Source organism: Branchiostoma floridae, chromosome 6 (assembly GCF_000003815.2).
Source record: "Branchiostoma floridae strain S238N-H82 chromosome 6, Bfl_VNyyK, whole genome shotgun sequence".
Lineage (NCBI taxonomy): Eukaryota > Metazoa > Chordata > Leptocardii > Amphioxiformes > Branchiostomatidae > Branchiostoma > Branchiostoma floridae.
Window position 1 is genome coordinate 17,409,174 of NC_049984.1, and position 19,542 is coordinate 17,428,715.

General features: G+C 39.8%; 2 protein-coding genes across 3 annotated transcripts; one reads left to right on the forward strand and one right to left on the reverse strand.

Moving 5' to 3' along the window:
* Positions 1–16: 16 nt before the first annotated feature.
* LOC118417219 lies at positions 17–7,480 on the forward strand. Of its 2 annotated transcripts, none has more exons than XM_035822679.1 (8): positions 17–127; positions 1,208–1,407; positions 2,150–2,249; positions 3,552–3,691; positions 4,256–4,352; positions 5,725–5,886; positions 6,356–6,426; positions 6,852–7,480. In XM_035822679.1, exons 2-8 carry the CDS (start codon positions 1,220–1,222, stop codon positions 6,928–6,930), a joined length of 837 nt encoding a protein of 278 aa, XP_035678572.1. In that variant the 5' UTR covers positions 17–127; positions 1,208–1,219; the 3' UTR covers positions 6,931–7,480. The 2 variants fall into 2 exon arrangements, with proteins under 2 accessions (XP_035678572.1, XP_035678573.1); XM_035822680.1 differs by lacking the exon at positions 17–127 and adding an exon at positions 162–184.
* A 175-nt stretch (positions 7,481–7,655) lies between these two features.
* LOC118417221 (bromodomain-containing protein 7-like) lies at positions 7,656–19,402 on the reverse strand. The gene is made up of 20 exons (XM_035822684.1): positions 19,179–19,402; positions 18,258–18,475; positions 17,676–17,832; positions 17,199–17,256; positions 16,909–17,053; positions 16,098–16,208; positions 15,077–15,240; positions 14,142–14,277; positions 13,775–13,847; positions 13,237–13,347; positions 12,587–12,722; positions 11,828–11,939; positions 11,363–11,515; positions 11,002–11,052; positions 10,764–10,803; positions 10,066–10,143; positions 9,618–9,648; positions 8,600–8,736; positions 8,334–8,374; positions 7,656–8,165 (listed from the first exon to the last, which is right to left on the reverse strand). The coding sequence occupies exons 1-20, from the start codon at positions 19,237–19,239 to the stop codon at positions 7,905–7,907; spliced, it is 2,274 nt and encodes a 757-aa protein (XP_035678577.1). The 5' UTR covers positions 19,240–19,402; the 3' UTR covers positions 7,656–7,904.
* Positions 19,403–19,542: the final 140 nt, after the last annotated feature.

Consider the following 19,542-nt stretch of genomic DNA (forward strand, 5'->3'; position numbering starts at 1 on the left):
AAAAGGAAGAGAATCTGTTCAAAGTTGACATAATTCCTTGTAAGAAAGTTTGCTCTTGATGTGGCTGCATCTGGTCTCGCGAGAGGTTGCGAGAGTGTGGCTGTAGACGAGAGGTTAGTGACCCCAGGTGAGTCAGTTGGAATGTGAGGATCGATCCGTCATTGTTGGGCACACGTAACGCCAGGTGTGCCTCGTGACTGGCCGGTTCTGTAGGGCACGCTCTTAAGGCGGGGGTTTTGAAAGGGCACACGTTCACACCGGTCCGTTCACACCGGCAGTGAAGCTGTGGCCATGTGGTGAACAGTACAGTGAGCATCTACCAGTAGAGGGTCGAAGGTGTTCACAAGTTTTCATCAAAATTCAAATGGCACCCAGGCTAGATTGTCAACATTAACTGTTAACTTGTTATACAATGTAATACTTTCCCCCGGTATTGATAGGCTAACACTAACATTTATATAATCCTAACGCACAAAAATTGTCTAAAATGGTACAAAATAGGAATTTTTTTCTTCTGTTGACAGGACTGAGGTTAAATCTTATGAATAACACATAATTACCGAATTAACACGTTACGATAACCAGTACCCAAACCCTGAGGATGATCCTGTAGATCGATTGGTGTAGAAAGACTTATTGACATTCCTGAGTTAAAATAATCAGTTATTGAATGTTAAAAACAAAACAAGGTACTTGTATGTTAAAAATTGTTATGATATCGAGGTTTGAGCCAACAACCCATACAAGGCCTAACATAACCCACACTAAATGGTTAGTGTCATTTGTTGATTCAATGGGACTCCCAAAAGTTGTGGAAAATCCACAAAAGACTGATAGAGGATTAGTCGATGTTGAATTTGGCCACTCCACTTTCATTTTGAACTTAAGTACCTAACATTACATATGTCTTCAAACTTTCTCTTCAACCTTAACGTTATTATGCAACAATTGTGTTAAACTAAACATTTTTGTACATGATGAGGGTATGTCAAAAAATTAACTTGTATTAAAACAATTTTTCTACTCATACTTTAAGTTTTAAAGATTTTTAATGATAATGTAGATGCTCAAGAAGAAGAAAGTGATGTTTCATTCTTTGGTGGTATTTCTTACTAGTATTTCTAGCCACTTTCTTAGACATTGATTCAACATCACCATTATGTGCTATTAAATTACATAACGTTATACATGTTTTGTTTTTTTTAAGTTGGAGGACCCAATGGCTACAGGATCAGGAGAGTCCAAGACTAGATCCAAGAAGCTTTTTTACATCAGAGACTCAGTTGTGGAAGTGGAGGAGGACTTCAACCATGAGTTCAAAGGTCATCGTAATCTTGCGGTGGAAGAGCTGCCATCTTGGTGCTATCAGCCCGGCAGTGAGCGTAGGTCACGCAGGGCCATTTCAAGGTCAGCGCGCCACATCAGAGAAATGAGATTTCAGGGTTCGAAATACACATACTTAACTTGCAATTTGCACATAATTTTTGAGATTTGCATGTAAAATCATTCTGAACTTGCAATCTTGCATGTTCAAAATACCTGGCCTATTGGAAAAATACTGAGGAATTAGACCCCCTACTCTTAGACAAAAAGACAAATGGATGTGTGTCTTTATCCTTTCTTGTTTTTGCCAGTAACTTTCTCCGGTAACTTTACTAGATGTAATCAAAATTCACCGATTCAAGCTAGCGATACTCGTCGCCACCGCCGCCTAGTTGTATTTTGCATGTAAATTTTTCAAATTGCACGTAAAATTTTTGCCAAGTTGCAATTTTGCATGTAGCAAAAAAAAAAGTATTTCGATCCCTGGATTTGCTTTCTTATATTTAGGAGTTATTTGCATCAGTGCATCTACTTTTACCTTTAGCTAAACTCTCATCTGTTCTAAATTTTTGTTATCAAACAAACAAATATAAGCAGAATACAGATAGCATTGGCCAGTGTTATTGATCTTTAGTTTAGCCGTTGTTATGCATATGTGTTGGTTGAAAAGATTTGCCTTTTTTCAAGTTCCTTTTCTGCATGCCAAGAAAATTTGGTGTCAACATAATATCCTTGGTGTCAATGAGTATATTAACCTTAAACACCAAAATGTCTTTCATTTCTCTTGAATGATTAGCCTGTCATCACTCCCTTAATTTGTTCATAGAGCCTTGAATGCCTTCCTGAACACTGGGAAAGGAGGAACGGTATACTTGGGGATAACAGACGACGGCCGTGTGAAGGGGATCAGGCTCACACAGTACCAGGTATAAGGGACACCATGTCTTTCTCTGTCTACCTTCACTTTTCCAGAAGCAAAACTACTAGCCATTGTAACACATTGCGTGGGTATGGACACTACTGGGGGTTCAAATATTATTTCAATTATGGATACAACTGGTGGTATGGACCTTACTGGGGGTACTGATACCACAGGGGGTATATTATATAACCGGTAGCTGCTCTCCAACAAGATCTCCTAAGTGCCACTGACAAAAGATTAACATGCATTGGCATAATACCGGTCATAAGCCTTATACCGGTCGATTAAAAATAGTGGAACTTAAAGAGATCTACACATGCAACAATAGTTATTTCTGAGGTATGCACACTTCAGACATCTAGGTGTCCAATACATAATTTACAAAGCATCGATAACAATGCATTCGAAGACAACAAGGCCAAAAGTTTTCAGGTCATTTTCGGGGCAGGCGAGCTCGTCGTGGGACAAACACACTGTCACGTTCATCGCCAGATTTGTAGATAATAATCACATGTGCTCACGGCACAAGACGAGCATGATTCAACAGCAATCTTGAATTTCTTTTGGTGACCTACAACTCGTGTAAAAGTGTGAGGAACCGTTGCATTATCGCCCGGATCTACGGCTGAATGGGTCAAATTGAACGTACGCCGCCATTTTCCCCGCCATTTTTAATGCTACGGCCAGCAGTAAAGTTTTACGTCATAGCGGTTGTGACGGACCAAAATTAAATGAAAATTCTTGTCAGTATACGCCCATTTTCTCATGACTTTTTGTATGCTCATGCAGATTTTTGTTTTGTGCAACTACTAACAGGAAAGAAAGGAACAACAGAGGATGTATAAAGGTACATAGCGGCAGTTAATTGTGCCGTGTTTCGTTCGGCCAGTATAGTGCACCCCCTTCCAACCACGCGCCCGTTCTCCGTGCGATTCCGCGGTGTGTTCCAATTACCATATTATGTTTTTAGCAGGACCAGAGAGACAAAATAATTTACACAGAAGAAGTGGCAAAGGTAAGCTGTAACAGCAACATGCAACTGGAGAAAATGATGCGTTGATCATTTGCCAAATTAGCATTGCTTGAGAAGTTGCAGTAAACCGACCGGTATTATGCCAATGGATGTTACAGATGTTATCCGAAACATCTAACTGTTTCCAAAACCACATTTAGTTGCTTGAGTTATTGCTTTTTGGTGTACATGTACTTGGATTTCTAACCTTCATCGACATATTACTTTAAATGTTGCTTCCAAAATAAGAACACAGAATATGACTAGTAAAACTGATGTCTTTTCCCTCTCCAGAAGGACCATGTTGTGACAGGCATGGTGGACCTGATGGGGAGGTACAATCCTCCTGTAGCCAGGCACCGCTGGAAAATCAAGTTTGTCCCCGTTGTGACTTTACGAGAAGAAATAGAGGCTGGAAAGGGTGCAGATGTTAGGTATGCCATATTATTTCGAGATCATTTACATTATTCGTGACCCCCTCTGTTGATTGTACAAGACTTTTATACTAATTGACACATGTAGTCAAGCTAGACATGGTGACTTTGTTTTAAGCAGTTATCACACATTCTGGACCTATCCACAACCTAAATGAGCACTGGGTCCAGAGTATCTTGGAATCCATTCTATTCTAGGTCCAGTTCACTTATGATTTTCCTAACTTTGATTTTTCAAAATTCATACAACTGTAGCTGGCTGATGCAGACATCTAACTTTAGATCAGTAACTACTGTAGTGCATCCTTACCAATCGACACCTAACCATGTAGATGACCTTGCACACAACTAACTCCCAACCATGGCCTGAAGAAGGTCCGGCCATGGTTGGCAACTTGCATATGTGTAACAGAGGATTAATTCCGAACCATGGTCTGGAGAGGGTCAGGTCAAGCCATATGAGTGTTGGACCCCAAACCATGGTCTGGAGAGGATTGAGAGGCCATGGTAGGCTACATGTACATTGTAGTAGAGGGGTAACCCTCCTTTCTTCTGTGTTTTAAGGGAGGGTCTTGACGAAGCGACCAGACAGCGGCCCCACCTCCTGAGGACTCCTGACTACTGCTGGTGTGACAAGGATGCCCTGGCACAGTTCAACATGGTACTTAAATACATTAAATTTTTATAACAACTGTTGGCCGCATAGCACAGTGGTAGTGTATTCGGCCCGTGACCGAGAGGTTGCCGGTTCGAATCCGCCTACCGTGTTGCCGGTCTTGTGGCCTTGGGAAAGGCACTTTACACGACTTCCCTCACTTTACTCAAGTGAAAAATGAGTCGTCCCTCGGATAGGACGTTAAATGGAGGTCCCGTGTATGGGGAGAGCCATACCCCATGCATGTTAAAGAACCCCCACACGTGCGATGGTGCGGTGTGCATTGGTGCAAATCCTTCTGTCGTGAGTTGGTGATTCACTTCAAATCACCCGGATGGAGGCCTGGCGACCTCTGTCTCGTATCAGCCACATGGTGAATTACATCATTCACCCGGACGGAAGACCTGGCGCATCCCCGTCTTGTAATTAGCCATACGAAAGGGTATGTCACCCCGTAAGGGGCGGTATAACCCTGTCGTGTGTAAACATGTGCGAACATGTTTACATTTGATCACGTGGACCAATGATGATGATGATGAACAACTGTTGCCTTTTACTTAGTCTGTTAAACTATTCTTGTTGTACTAGTATTGTAGCCTGGGTACCATGCTATTTCTATTGGTGCTCTCACACTCTTTGGCCTGAAAGATTTTTCAGGACAGTGAGTGGATGGTTCATATACATGTACAGGCTACTAAGTACAGAATTGGTACATCTAATGAAGATTTAGCCATCAAGTTCCTTCTTCTCCAACCAGTTTATAAGACTTAGTGTTTGTTTGGAATGGAAGGATTACAAATCTCATTGAAATAAGTTTTGAAGGACATTCCATGTTCAATTTGATTCTTGACCTCAAAGATGTAAAAGTGACTTCCAGCCATCAGGTTCCATGAATGTATATCATGTGAAAGGAGCATATCGGTGAAATTCAATTAGTAAGACTTACAAAATCAAAACTCCAGTCTTGCCTTCTAAAGGAATAAGATTCATTTTTTATTCTCTGTCAGCTCGCTATACAATGTCTATAGCTGATGGAGTTAACCATGAATGCCAGAGTTTCATATTGAGAAACAGTCAATGTTTGACATACTCCAACATTGCAAACTCTGACTATGAAAGCTCCTCTCATAAAAATGGTTGCCAACATACTTGATCCATGCCTTTTATTGCCCACTATTTATATCTACTGTAAATTCATTTATTTTTGCAGCAGAAGGGAAAGGAAGGCTTTGCAGTTGTTTCTAAGTTGTAACAATTATGTAGAAGTAATGCATATTCACTTTGTCATGTATTCACAGTGGAGTGGAGATTGCAAATTAAGTAAAACTGCAGAAGATTGATAGTCATTCTTCAGTGAGTTTGTTTTGTTTCTCCGCAGGGTTTTGTTGCGCCAGACTATGTAGTTGAGATCACTGTCCTGCCCTTCGATGTGTCCAACCCTGGAGACGAGGCGGCTCACCCCGGAGGTGTTGTGCTCTATCCCATACATGAAGACGAGGAGGGCCACGCCTACTTCCGCAGACAAGCATGTATATATGCTGTGAGTATAGTACATACAGGGTGACTTGAAGTGATCATTTCTCATGTACAGTGTAAACTTTAGCTATATATAAGGTTGGGCAAGAGTAATGCATGTACAGTTGACTGTGGTGATACATGTAGGGTATTGGTTGCCTACAGTAGCTTACTAGTATGTGCATGACATGATCACCGTAGCATTGCAAAGTAAGGGGGAAATTCAATGTATTTTCTGAGAAGACTCCCGTAGACATGCAGTACTGCATTTCAGACCAGGAGGAAATACAGACAATTAAGTAATGTAGACTTGCCAATGTAGACTTGTCAAATTAAAGTTGTTATATGTCATTGATCATCTACCCTGTTCTCTTAATGACCCAGTGTTAAAATCTATGTCCCTTACTGTGAGACAGTAGTAGTCAAACACTGCCCCGTTTTTAGATACTTTGCGCTGCATCATTAAAATTAAATGTGCATCTCCCATGCAACAGTATACCATGCAGGAAATCAAAGAACTGACAGTGCAACAAGTCCGAGAGCACTATCAGCCAACTGTAGACAGGTGGGTGTGATAAGGCATGCAATCATTATGCCAGGAATAGAGTTGCAAGTTTGCAACTTTATGTTCCATTGACTTTGAACATCATACAGCATGTTCTAAAACTATCTGTCTCTTTTTGATCCAGTCATTAAATGCTTGATTCTCAAAATAGAGCCGACACAGGAACTGTAGGAGTGACCATGGTGATACATGAAGTAGTTTCATCACAATGTGTGCACAATGTTTTCCATGATTGTACATGTAACTGTGCCCCTATCGTTTTTCTTTTATTATTCGTAAATAGTCTTTTCTGCCATCATGTTTGGAATAATCGTTTCATCCTAACTTACCTTGTGCACTCTGAAGATCCATATGGTGAAAATTACACTATACATGTGACTCTTTTGTTTGTATATTGTTGACCAACAGGCATATTTCTCTTGCAGTTTAAGGAAACGTCTTTATGCATTGCGGAGCCAGAGCTTGCAGCAAAAGTGTCCGTCACCCAATCAGATGTCAAAGTAGCTTGCAGCCATCCTTTTCTTTGCTTGACAGTAACTTAAAGATAGTATGACATCAAGATAACTAACTCATTTATATGTTAACTGATCCTGTAACATCAACCTATCAAGGTTTACACAAAACATTTGTACCTAGTGAATGAAGTTGTTCAGTAAGTAAATGTTTTACCCTTTTTTATCTACTCAAGTTCAAAGACGTGACAGACATAGTTTTAACCGTTTTGGTATGAGCAATATTTTACATTTTACTCAGCCACAAATCAAGTGGCGCTATATGAACATGATTAATTGGAATATTAATGATATTTACACATGTAACTCACACGTTGTTGGTGAGTTATAATTTTAACCATATCTAACAGTTGCTAAGCAGTAGCTGATTAATGTGTTTTTAAAGGAATTTTTGGGAAACTGTTATCATACATTTTATCTGTTATTGTTAATCATTGTTAATGTTAGTAGTATATATCTTATGTTACAAGCTTGCAATGCATTGAAAGTGCCTTGACAGTATAAGCAGCATGTTTTGTTTTTTTATAAAGACATTGTTGTGACATTGCGTTTGTTGTTGCCTGTTGTGAGCCATAGTGAGGGCAAATTGAGGATGACAAAAGAACTTGGCCACTGGCCACACAAAACAAGACACCTATGGTTTTAGCCTACCGAGCTGGCTATGTCACTATTAAAGCAGCAATCATTGACCAAACCAAACACTGAAACAGTTTATAGTAGCAGTCAGACTTCTTGTTTATTATTAGATAAAGAAGGTTTCAACTGTCTTTCTATCTCCATTTCTGTTAAAAACGAAATAACTGAAATAAATGGTATCGCCATAATAGTTACATCGCAGCAACTTTCCAGGCGTTCACATTTTCTACAAATTTTCACATTTATTCAGGGTTTTAATACTTTTGTGAAGCCATTTGTGTATAGTTACAATATCCATCAGTTCAAAATGAAACCTTATAATAAATTTGGTCATGTGGAGATGTCCATAGTTTCATCTCTTTCCCCTTCTTGTTGGCCACTTGGCGATTCTAAAAATTCCCTCAACTCCTTGTCAATCTTGTCTTCTGCTTCGCTCTCATTGGCTGACTGAGTGGTGCTGGGGGCGGGGTCTGAGGCAGCAGGTGTTTCAGCTGGGACATCTGAGGGCGTGGCTGCCGTGGAAACGGGCAGAGTAGTGATGCCCATGGCCTTGCGGATGTCGGTGACTTTGGTGACTTCAGCTGGAGAAACCTACAAAACAATTAGAGTATACAGTCAGTTCCTAAACATGAAACCACTAACAGGACAGTACACAATGTTCTTCTTTACCTCCGGTCTCCACATGCGATTGCCTCTTGTGGGCCCTAAAACAACTTTTAATGCATGTATTGCTCTGTAATGTGAAATATCAGCCCTTACCTTTGATGTAAGCTCTCTTAGTCCCTGGGTGAGTTTTTGTGCTGTAGGAAAACAAAAAAAATTACAATTGTTGTTGCCAACATTACCTCGTAAACTAAATACATGTAGCATTTTTTTTTACAAAGTTAGACAAAAGATTTGTCTAACTTCTCACAAACTAGCTACAATAAAACGTCTGTACATATATTTATTTTTCTGCCTTCCTTTATCATTTACTTCAGAGAGAAGTGTAGTCACATAAGAAAGACTAACAACAGTCTACTTACCTATCTGAAGTTCTTTCTGAGTTGGTCCTGGTACAAAGCTGAGGTTTGAAGGAGGTTTGGCGCTCAGTCTCTCGTGTTGTGTTCTCTGGAGGTCAGCAATCAGAGCCATGTTCTCATCCAGACGCTGTTGTACAGCACTGTAGGGTAAAATGGAACAAGAGAGCTTTTGAAAAAAGCTGTACAGTGCATATTTTGGGAAAACAAGCCTGGATGTTAAGCAAAATCACATGAAAGGAGAGCAGTTAAACATCAAAGACTTGAATTTGCCTATTTTCTATCAAAAAGACATTACATGGGATTTGTTGAACAAAGCAAAAACACTAAGTCTTTTAAAGGTGGGGTTCGCCCCCAGGTTCTAACCTACGCCTTCAAGATCAAACTGCGACCTGAACGCAGCACCTTAGACCGCTCTGCCATCCTCACACATAACAATGGCATTTGGAAGGGCCTTTAGAAGGGGTAGGTTAAATTGACCTACAAAACAATCCATCAAAACCAAATGATCCATCAAAACCAAATGAACCGCGACAATCAATTCAGTAGCGCCGGCAACAAAATGTATGATTAGGTCAAGAATGACATATTACAATCTGTGGACTAGAAGCACTCAAATATCATTAACGAAAACACAACAACTCAAAATTATGATCCATTTTGTGTATCAAACCTAGCACCTACCATCAAGTCAACGTGACCAGTGACAGAGCTAGCTTTGAATTTTCTTTTGTCCATTGCGAAACCTGGGAAGAACAGAATGCTGGCAGACAGTTGTCAAGCCAAGCATCTACCAGGCATTAGGATGGACGAATAAAGAACACCAACAATTCTAGCGTAAATGTAAGCAAAAAAAAGTAAAGGCTCCATAGCCATTCTGAGGCCATAGGAGCGATAGGTGTCTTGTGTATGGTATCGGAAAGTAAAGCCCATCCTTCTACCTTCTAAGGTTTGTAATGGCCTTTGTGGCTGAAAGTGCGCAAGTTAGAAATCATTCTGGGAACACAAGTTAAACAGTTCTTACCTTGAATCTGGCTCCCTCTTCAGTTCAGTCTCTGTGAACAGGGAAGGAAATTATGAGTCCAATGACAGCATGTATACATGAAAACTTTCAACACAGACCAACTGGTAGAATGACTATAAACTCTCCTCTAATTTGCTTGTTTTTTTCTTGGACCAGTATAAAGCGCCAGAAACGTGAACAACTTTCGGTATAATCGTTCATTTTCTACTTGGTCCAAAATTGTTTTTAAAAAAATGACATCTTTTTCTGGACAGGTCCAACAAGAAAAATCTGTCTAAGCCCTCAGAGAAAACTGTCTGAACTGTTAAAACCAAAAGATCAGAAGTAGCTGATTTATCTGATATACCCACCATATTCCTTACACTAATACAGTTAAATTTGAAATTTTATTTTCCCATGATACAACAATATTTCTATGTTACGGAGAGAAGAAAACTTCAGTATTTACCTAGTCCTTCAAGAAATGACATGTCGATGCCTTCTACAGACAGTGACCTCAGAGAATCAAAGTCAACATCTGCCACATCTGCAAAAATAATTATATGAAAGTTAATGATAGTAACAATGGCAACCAGGGCTTTAGCCAGCTCGAATTTTTTTCCGTCAGCCAATTCCAATCGTCGTGAAAACCGCGAAAATTAATTTTCCCTATGACAGTACAAAGTAGTTAATGTTGACATTGAGACCTTGAAAAACCGGTTTTAATGAGATTATCGTATTCAAAAGAGCGCCGACACACATTGGCAACAATCATAGTAATAGCAAAACAAACAGTGTGTGGCTTTCACCGCCGTGGACAGCGTCCCCAAGCTTCCCGTGGCTTCCACCAAGGATTTTTGTCCTTCAAGGTTGACGGATTGGTTTTAAAATTTTTCCGTCAGACGCATCAAATTTCTGTCAATTGACGGAAAAATGGACGCTGGCTAGAGCCCTGATGGCAACTGTTGTCAAGTTCAAAATGACAATTATGATTATCATGCATCTCATTGCTTATTGACCTCTAACAAAATGGTAAGAAAACAAGCTGGCAGTAAGAAATCTTCTACTCGACCTTTACGTCCCTAGCTGACACCCTAACCACTAGACCAACAACATCTACCAATGCCCAGTAATGATTAGAAACATAATGAATCTGATGTTACTTACTGAAGTCCTCACCACCACTGCTACTTAAAGTGTTCTCATTCTGTAAGACACAGGCAGGCATGAAGTCACTTTTTATAAAAACTTTCAAAAACTGTTTGGGATAAGTAAGCAGTCAAACACTGTTTATGGATATCTCACTGATATTGACTCTTCTGCTCTCAACAAGCAGTTCCAAAAAAAGGAGAAATTTTATTACACAGCATTTAATTAACAAACTGAAAAGAAAATGAATACATACCTGTTGACAGCTCTTTGTCTCTTCATTGTTTGTTTCCTTCTTAACCTCTCCCTGGGCCATGGGGCAAACAAATAAAAATCCTCATAATCTACTGTACAGTTGTGTTATACAAATTTTATCTTAAGAGTTATATTTGGTACTATTGAATGAAGCTTGATCAAATGCCTTACAGTAGTTTTAGAACCCATGCTTTAGATTGGTGTTAGAAGCCATCTCAATGTCACCATGTGTACTCCACTAGGACTTTTCCTGAATCGTATCTGTATGCCTGTACTTAGCCCGACAGGGCATGGATTTTCAATAAAGGCAATTATCATTATAGTAAGAGATACTCAGATAGAAACCCAACATGCATGCCTACCTGTTCTCTCTGCTGTTCCGAGCTGTCCTGTGCTGTCTGCTGTTCTGATCTACTGGCTGTCTGTGCTGCAGTGTTCTCTGATGACACAGTGGGTTCCATCTTGCCATCTTTCTGTTCTGCTGCTGCTTTTTTCTCCTTTTCTGTTTTCTCTTTCTGTGAAGAAAAGGAGAATACAATGTCCACAGATGTATTCCAGCATACTGCATTTCTAGACAGATGCAAGGAATTCAACAACAACAGCTTAACAATTTTACAGCTAATACAAACCAGGTTTCTATTTACATGACATTGTACCTAATACTTAAACTCAACACTTTTCAAAAAGAGTAGGGGTAACCGGTGGTGCTTGGCCATAAACGCAAGCCGTAGCAAAGTTGCATTGCAACTTCAGTTATGGACAAAGTATTACCATTCGTTTCCGGCATTATACTTTACTTTTAAGGTAAAATGACTTGGATAACTAACCTCTAAGAGTTGCTTCATAGCCTTGGAGTGTTCCCCTCCAGTTAAGGAGTCGAGGAGATGGTCCACTACATGTACAGCATCTGCACCAGCATCCTTCACAAAGGACATTATGCTGGGGAAAAAAAATATGTAAGGCAAGGAGGTAAGGAGGTGACCTCATGTGTACGGTTGTTGATCTTGAATCCAAACATCCTGGGTTTGAAACACTAGCAGGCCACATCACAGTGCCCTTGGGGGAGGTGCATTTTTCCAAAAATGAATACCTATCTTTGGGTAGAGACGGGTCCCATATGAGCAAAAAGTTGAGACTGTTAAAGACCACTAATTGATAATACTTCTGGTGTGAGTGGATCAATTCTATGTGTCTGGTCTTATACAGCTTGACTGGAGTGTTACTTGTAGAGGTGGTTTACCAGTTTTGCGATACAAACAATCTGGTAAAGACTGCATCATAGTTATTATGTTTTCCCAAAGGAGAAAACATATCGTTTTTGCTGTGGTGTGTTCTTTTTCTTTCTTCCTCCTAGCAGAAAGGGTTTGCAGAAAAGGCTCGGCTGTGCACCAGGCCTGTCTAACTTGGCTGGCTATCATGTCAGGCTACTCAGATACCCAAATTCATAGCCCCAATTTTTTTTTCACTTGCACACACCACTTTGGGGCAAGCCTACTTGTATAGTATTGTATGCGAGTAGGTTGACACAAGGCCAGAGGGAAAATATTCTACATTTCTGCAAAAAATGTTGCCTTTCTAGTTGATACCTCTGTGCATACTGCACCCCGGCTTCATCTCCATAGGTAGACAGCAGAAGGTCTGACTCTTCCTTGCTCAGGTTAGCGAACGTTGAGTCGTACTGAGGGGCGTGGGTTCCAAATGGTCCATACATCAGGTAGGACACTGGGGGGAAAGCAGCAGATGTAGTCAGTCCTCAGGATGTGAAAAATTGATTTAGCCAAGTTCATTCTCCAAAGAAGAATTTAAACTTTTAGAAAAAAAAAACGGTTTGTGCAATAGTTAACATCTAGGTGACGATGATGTAGGTTAGACATCCAGGTAATAAGATACACCAAAAAGCAGTGAATCAAGCAACTGGATATGATTTTGTTTTTTGATAACATTTAGGAGGTTGCAGATTCAAACCCCTCCAAGGTCATACCAAAGACTTTAAAATACTAATCTTTTCCTCCTTGGCACTCAGCACTTAAAGCAGAAGAATATGGTAGTTGAACACACACCACTGCCTGTAGATAGTACCCTGCTTCAGTGCCTTTATAACTTTGTATCCCACTAGCTATAGATGCAGATATAAGCACTATCCTATACACAAAAGGCGAAGGACGAATTTTCATGTTTTTAATTTACAATAATAGTAAACATCAGTTTTTTCAGGTTGTTGTGTTCTTTTTCTTACCAGGAGTGACTTTGTTCCTCTTGTCCTCCCTGAATCCCAGCAGTGAGCTGGTCCCAGTGGTGAGCTTCCCCACCAACATGCCCAGGTTCACCGTGTGTACTTCATCTCCAGCTGGGGGCAAAAAGATATTACAATATGCAAACTGTAACCTTTGATCCATCGTAATCTAGCCTCCGTTTCTTCCAACAATTGCTCCCCTGCAAACCAGTTCTTAAGACTTGTGGGTTGCCTACTAGTCTTCAAAAGTGGTCTGAGTCAGCCGAATATGAATTTTTAAAATCTTGGTTGGGAAACTCGTCTTGGATGAGATCATAACAAACTGGAGTTGAACTAGGATGGATTCTAATTCAGCGATGACTTTTATTGGGGAGAGTTTGGGAGCAACAGGGGATTTTGTTACCTACATGTAGCTTAACTAGCGACACTTCATGGGAGCCCTATGGGACCAAAGGTTGGATAAATGACCTAGTACAGTACTAACTCTAAGTCTCTATACAAACAACCAAGGATGTTAAGTCCTGACAAGGTTTGTTCTTACGTTCTGTAGCAGAGTCAGGGTTGACCACAGCTAACGTTGTGTTGCCTTCTTCGTCTCTTCGTAGGAATCCAATCTGTTGGGGAACCCAAAATGCAGACAGTTACCACATTATTATGCAACAGTACAAGGAGAACTATTCTAAAGTATTACAGAATATCATATATGGCAAACTTGAATTCCTGTTGTTTACATTTGGTAACGTTTCAAAAATTTGTAAAGATCAAAGCTAATGATACATTGTATCTAAAAAGAAATAACTGAAACTAAAACTTCAAACACTGCTAGAAAGCTGGGAAGCTTGCAAAAGGTTCTTATTGTTCTATACAGAGAAAGACAACTTCCAGATTTGCAAGTTCTAGTGTCTCACCTTGCTGTTAGGACACCTGCGTGTGAGTTTCTTGTGCACATCCTTAGCCGCCTCCTTCACCTGTGCTGTTATCTCCTCTGCTGTCATACCGTCCTCCAGCTCAGGGCCGACAGGTGCTGCAAGTAGCGCCTTTTTGCTGTAGACAACAGTAACATCTTCTTTCAAAAGGCCTTAAGTTTGTATAAGTGACAGAGAAAGGAATCTACTATTGCAACAGGATCTCCAAGTAATGATTTCAACACCCATACAATGCAGGGTTCTCCCCAGAATTTTTTAGTATAGTGGAGGGGCTGACAAAAATAACCCGAACCATCGAGCTGCGCTTTCATAAAAATGGGTTCATTTTGCAATGAAACAGGGTGTCAAATACTACGTATAATATATCATAGTGATTCCTTTGTTATGAAGTGGCAAAATGACTATTGTTTTGATCATTGCCCATTCACGAGTTTTTCCAGACAATGCGGACTGGAAAAGTGATGCCACTTGGCACAAAAATCTGTGACTTTCCATTAATTTTAGCAAAACTAATCAAGAAAATAGGGAAGAAACACACTAAATTTCAAAAGGAGTATAATGGAGCTGGGCTAGGAGTATAGTGGAGGGCCTCCATTATTCCATCCTCTGGGGAGGACTCTGCAATGTTTTCATCTAGATCAGAGTTAAACTGTAACTTCCAACACACAAAAGGACTTGCCCAATTTTTTTATTGACAAACTTTTTGTGTCAAAAGTTGCAGTTTTTAACTCAAATCCAGAATGATTTTTATCAAAGAACACAGATTGTGTTATGTTTTCATCTAATTTCACTTAGGTATAGTACTAGTATATTGAAATTTGGTATTTTGGACTCATACAATAGCAAAGTTTTGCTCTATTTTACCCTGTAAACAGGTCTGGTTGTGTGCCTTAGTGCTATGTACTATTTGACTCTACCTGGATTTCTTGGACTTGGACTTCTTGGTCTGCTGGGTGAGGAAGGGGAGTTCCCCAGAATCCACCGTGTCCACGTCAATCATTCCTGACTCCTCCCCTGTGGTGTCCTGCTGGTCAATCATGGACATGTAGCCGATACTTCTGTACATGGACGCAATCTTATCCTGGGGACACAAACACAACATGGACATGTAGCCAATACTTCTGTACATGGACGCAATCTTATCCTGGGGACACAAACACAACATGGACATGTAGCCGATACTTCTGTACATGGACGCAATCTTATCCTGGGGACACAAACACAACATGGACATGTAGCCAATACTTCCGTACATGGACGCAATCTTATCCTGGGGGACATAAACACAACATGGACATGTAGCTGATACTTCTGGACATGGACGCAATCTTATCCTGGGGACATAAACACAACATGGACATGTAGCTGATACTTCTGGACATGGACGCAATCTTATCCTGGGGGACACAAACACAACATGGACATGTAGCTGATACTTCTGTACATGGACGCAATCTTATCCTGGGGACACAAACACAACATGGACATGTAGCCGATACTTCTGTACATGGACGCAATCTTATCCTAGAGAACATAAACACAACAATATTCCTAACTTGTCAGTTACAGATATTGCACATGCTAGATGTTTTTTTTTACTTCTCTTACCCGAGGAAGCAAATTCCGCAACAAATACAAAAGTGGAAAATTTGTGACGACCCCTACTGATCATACTATCAAAGTATTTTACTGCAACTAGTCTAATCCTAAACTCGTCCCCAGGAAGCCTTAGGATTACTAGTAGTCTCCATTTTTAATTTCATTAAACATCTTATAAAACATCACACTGCCATGACCCTGTTGGCCACCAATCCAATACTTCATGTACACTCTTGAGTTGAAGTACAGGATATCTCAAATAAAAGAACAGTTTAGCTACAAAAAATGTCACTTGATTTTCAATCTCTGTTGGGATGACTTAAAATGACTTTGTCTCACCTTGCTCATCATCTTCACTCCTATGTTCAGCATCTTCTTGGCAGCCTTGTAGTAGATGGTCTCAGGATGGTTGTAGATCATGGCATTATCACACATCACCTTGAAGTCATTCTACATGGAAGTACAAATATATCTCCATCATGAGTGGACAAAATAAGGACAGACAGCAAGTTCTTTGTCGATTGTTTTCAAAACAAATGGAGGAATACAGTTGGTACAAATGTACAAGGGAAGCAATAGAGCAAGTGTAATTTTAAAACTTAAACTCATGAGCATGGTATCCAGGCAAGGGTTTGACATGTTTTGATAGAAGTGTATGTTTGTACAATTGATTTGATTGCACCTTTGTTGCAATCTAATTTGGCAGGTTACTTAAACATAGACTGATAGAGTAATTAAAAAATTGATCACCACTAGCCCAGTGCTCTAGCCAACCTGAAGTTTGTTTTCATTCCCTGGATTTTGAATTTGGAAATCCTGTTGAGTGCCGAAGGTTTGACAATGATCCTTGGGAGGTCTGGGAGCATGTTTCCCCTGGAAAATTGGAAATCAAGCCCCTCTGAAATGCTATTTTCTGCATTTTGAGGGGCAACATTTCTTGCAAGTAGAGTCTGTTTGCCATCTGTTTTAATATCTTTACATGCCAATGGGCAGCAAAATTCCGTCAAAGGACAGAAGGACAGATGCTGGCTAGAACACTGCACAAGCCACTACAATGACTGCACAATTCAAATTTCATTTCAATTCTACACAAAGTACTGATAATGAGAAAAGCTAATATAGGTTAATAAACAAAGACAGTCCTGCTTACTCTGAACTCCTCTATAGAGTTGTATTCATCATTGTCCAGTTTCTCCTTCATGGTACTGAAGTCCATGGGGCGCAGGATGATCTGGGAGTACCCTGGAGCGATAGCATCTGTCACCGGCCAGGCAAAGAACAGGTTCACATCTTTCCTGTAAAGGGAGTTGATTTGTTTATTTGTTTGCATTAAACTGGTCTTGTATGAATTACATGTTGAGATAATGGATCCGGCAAGTTACAGGAGTAAATATAAAGGTAAATATAGAACACTGTAAGTCGTTTCAGACACATACCCACCTTTGAAGTTGTCTATGTAAATTTGCGAGGCATTGTCGGAGGGGTGTATTGTCTTCATCTGTATGGAAAAAAGGTAAGATTAAGAAATCAGTTTTCAATGCACTTCTTCCAGTAATAATATGATTATACATTAATATTATGCAATATCTTTGACAACTTATGTATAAACAGTTTCACTAAGTCTCTGTTAGTGATCATAAAAAAGTACTAATTTGAGTGCGAAAGACTTCAAAACATTGCCAAATTGACTGTGAAATGCTTTTGAATTGAATAAAAACTATCTTTACTACATGTACATATATCATGTAAATACTACATGTAAGTGTTTTCATAAATGATAAAAGCTTTTACATTCACCTTCAGCTATGAATACACACCCAAAAAATGTAATTTAAATGTTAAAAATCATCATACATTTGAGACTTTTGAAGTGAATCAAGTGAGTTGAAGTGACCACATGTAACAGAATGGCATTACCTTCCCTGTCCTTCATCCTACAGGCCCTGACACCCCTGTTGGGGGTGACTGGCTTCTCACTCAGAGATGGGACACTCAGAGCAGGCTGTTTGGCAAGCGGAGCCTCCGCATCAAGACTGCTCTCAAACTGATCCCTGCTCCTCTTCTTGTGCTTCTCCTGAAATTACAAATTGTAAAATCGTTAATCTACATAAGTAAAAACTTTCAGAGCAAGAATACAGGTACTTTAGAAGGCTGACAGATATATATTTGGACTACAATTTTGGACCATTTGGTGTCATTATTAGACTAGGTATTTGTTTATCTATATCTTTGAAACTACATGTACTTATCTATTTTTCTGTGTTACCATGACAGCACCCTCACTGAACCTTTGGGAAAAGCAGCTAAGGCCATCTAGTCTAAATCTTATTACTAATAGATAACCCGGTAGGCCTTAGCTGCTCTTCCCAAAAGAACTTAAGGATATTCTTCCATTCATTCAATATGGCAGTACATTATTACTACAGCACAACACAATCTCCACAAGAATAATGCAAAGCATTAACTGAGTTTGTTTTAAATCAATGTCTATGTATGTACCTTTTCTTTTGATTTTGGCACGGCAAATTCCTCAACGGGCCTTTCTTTCTCATGGCTGTGCTTCTTCTTCTTCTTTTTCTTCTTGTTTTTCTTTTTCTTCTTGTGGTGTTCAGGGTCTGGTTCGTAGAAGCTTGGCGCGGCAGGAGGGGACTTCCCGTAGCTGATCTGCTGTCCCTCTCCACTGCTGACCTTCAGGACAAGTTTCAGGCCAGGTTTCTCTGGAAGGGGTAGAACATGGTATTGTAAATCCTGAAATGTTTGAGGTGGTTTGTTTTCTTGGTGACATGGTTTTCACCATGACTTTTTCATGGCGTAGGGGACGGGGGGATCCTTTAAATTGTGCTTTAGTCTTACTATATTTATACAGGCTTTTCATTTGATGTCACCTGCACCATGTTAGATCAGTGTATGTCTGTAAACCACACAAAGATGATACTACTTAATTCAATTACCTGCCAATATGGTCTTTAGAGGATTCAAATTATAATTAGTATGATGTCAAATTATGAAAATTGAAAAGCCTGTATAACACTTTAATAGTGATAAAATGTGACTCTATATACATGAACAAACGTATTGTTTTCAGGATATACATTGACACACATTTTGTACATATATTTTGTCGATGACCAAGTACTAGCTGCTAAATCATATCTTCTTCCCGTTGATGCCCACAATGGGAAGAAGATATGATATGAACATATGCTACAAACTTGCATTTTTGGGGCCAAAATATAAACGAAAAGAGCAATAAAAAAGACCTATCAAATTACAGGAAAATTACACATGTAGATTATTTGCTTTTTTGCTTGTAATGAACGCTTGCACTGATTTACCTGTTCGAAAATCATCACACCTGTAACTTTCACCTGCGGATTTGCTTTGTTGTGCCCCCCTCCCCACTCTCAGAAATATACAAACCTTCTACGATCGGTCGCTCGCCTCTATCGGACTTGTGATGCTTCTTGTGTTTCTTCCCCATACTTCTGACGATCCTGATAAATAGAAAAGTCGATGTCTCAACCGAAAATCTGACCAATAGTGACGGGGAAGTCCACTTTTAAAACAAAGAACACATCAAAATTCGCTCCGACGAGATGCTTTCATCGTACTCTCGCGTGTTCTCGTGTTTGACAAAATATCGCGAGAACTAATCAAATACAGGTGTTCATCGTATCTTTTATGGGTCCTGTATATTAAACGTATAACTTGTCAATTGTCTCACCTTTTTGCACAAATAGAGTTTTGTTTACCACACTTTATATATACTGTTTGAGTATGGTTT

Coding starts and splice junctions, on each gene's coding strand:
- LOC118417221 (XM_035822684.1), bottom strand. CDS start 19,239: ATGGGGAAGAAACACAAGAAGCATCACAAGTCCGATAGAGGCGAGCGA. Junction 11,053..11,362: donor CGGAACAGCAGAGAGAACAG/GTAGGCATGCAT, acceptor CCCATGGCCCAG/GGAGAGGTTAAGAAGGAAAC. Junction 10,804..11,001: donor AGACAAAGAGCTGTCAACAG/GTATGTATTCAT, acceptor TGTGTCTTACAG/AATGAGAACACTTTAAGTAG.
- LOC118417219 (XM_035822679.1), top strand. CDS start 1,220: ATGGCTACAGGATCAGGAGAGTCCAAGACTAGATCCAAGAAGCTTTTT. Junction 3,692..4,255: donor GGAAAGGGTGCAGATGTTAG/GTATGCCATATT, acceptor CTGTGTTTTAAG/GGAGGGTCTTGACGAAGCGA. Junction 5,887..6,355: donor GACAAGCATGTATATATGCT/GTGAGTATAGTA, acceptor CCCATGCAACAG/TATACCATGCAGGAAATCAA.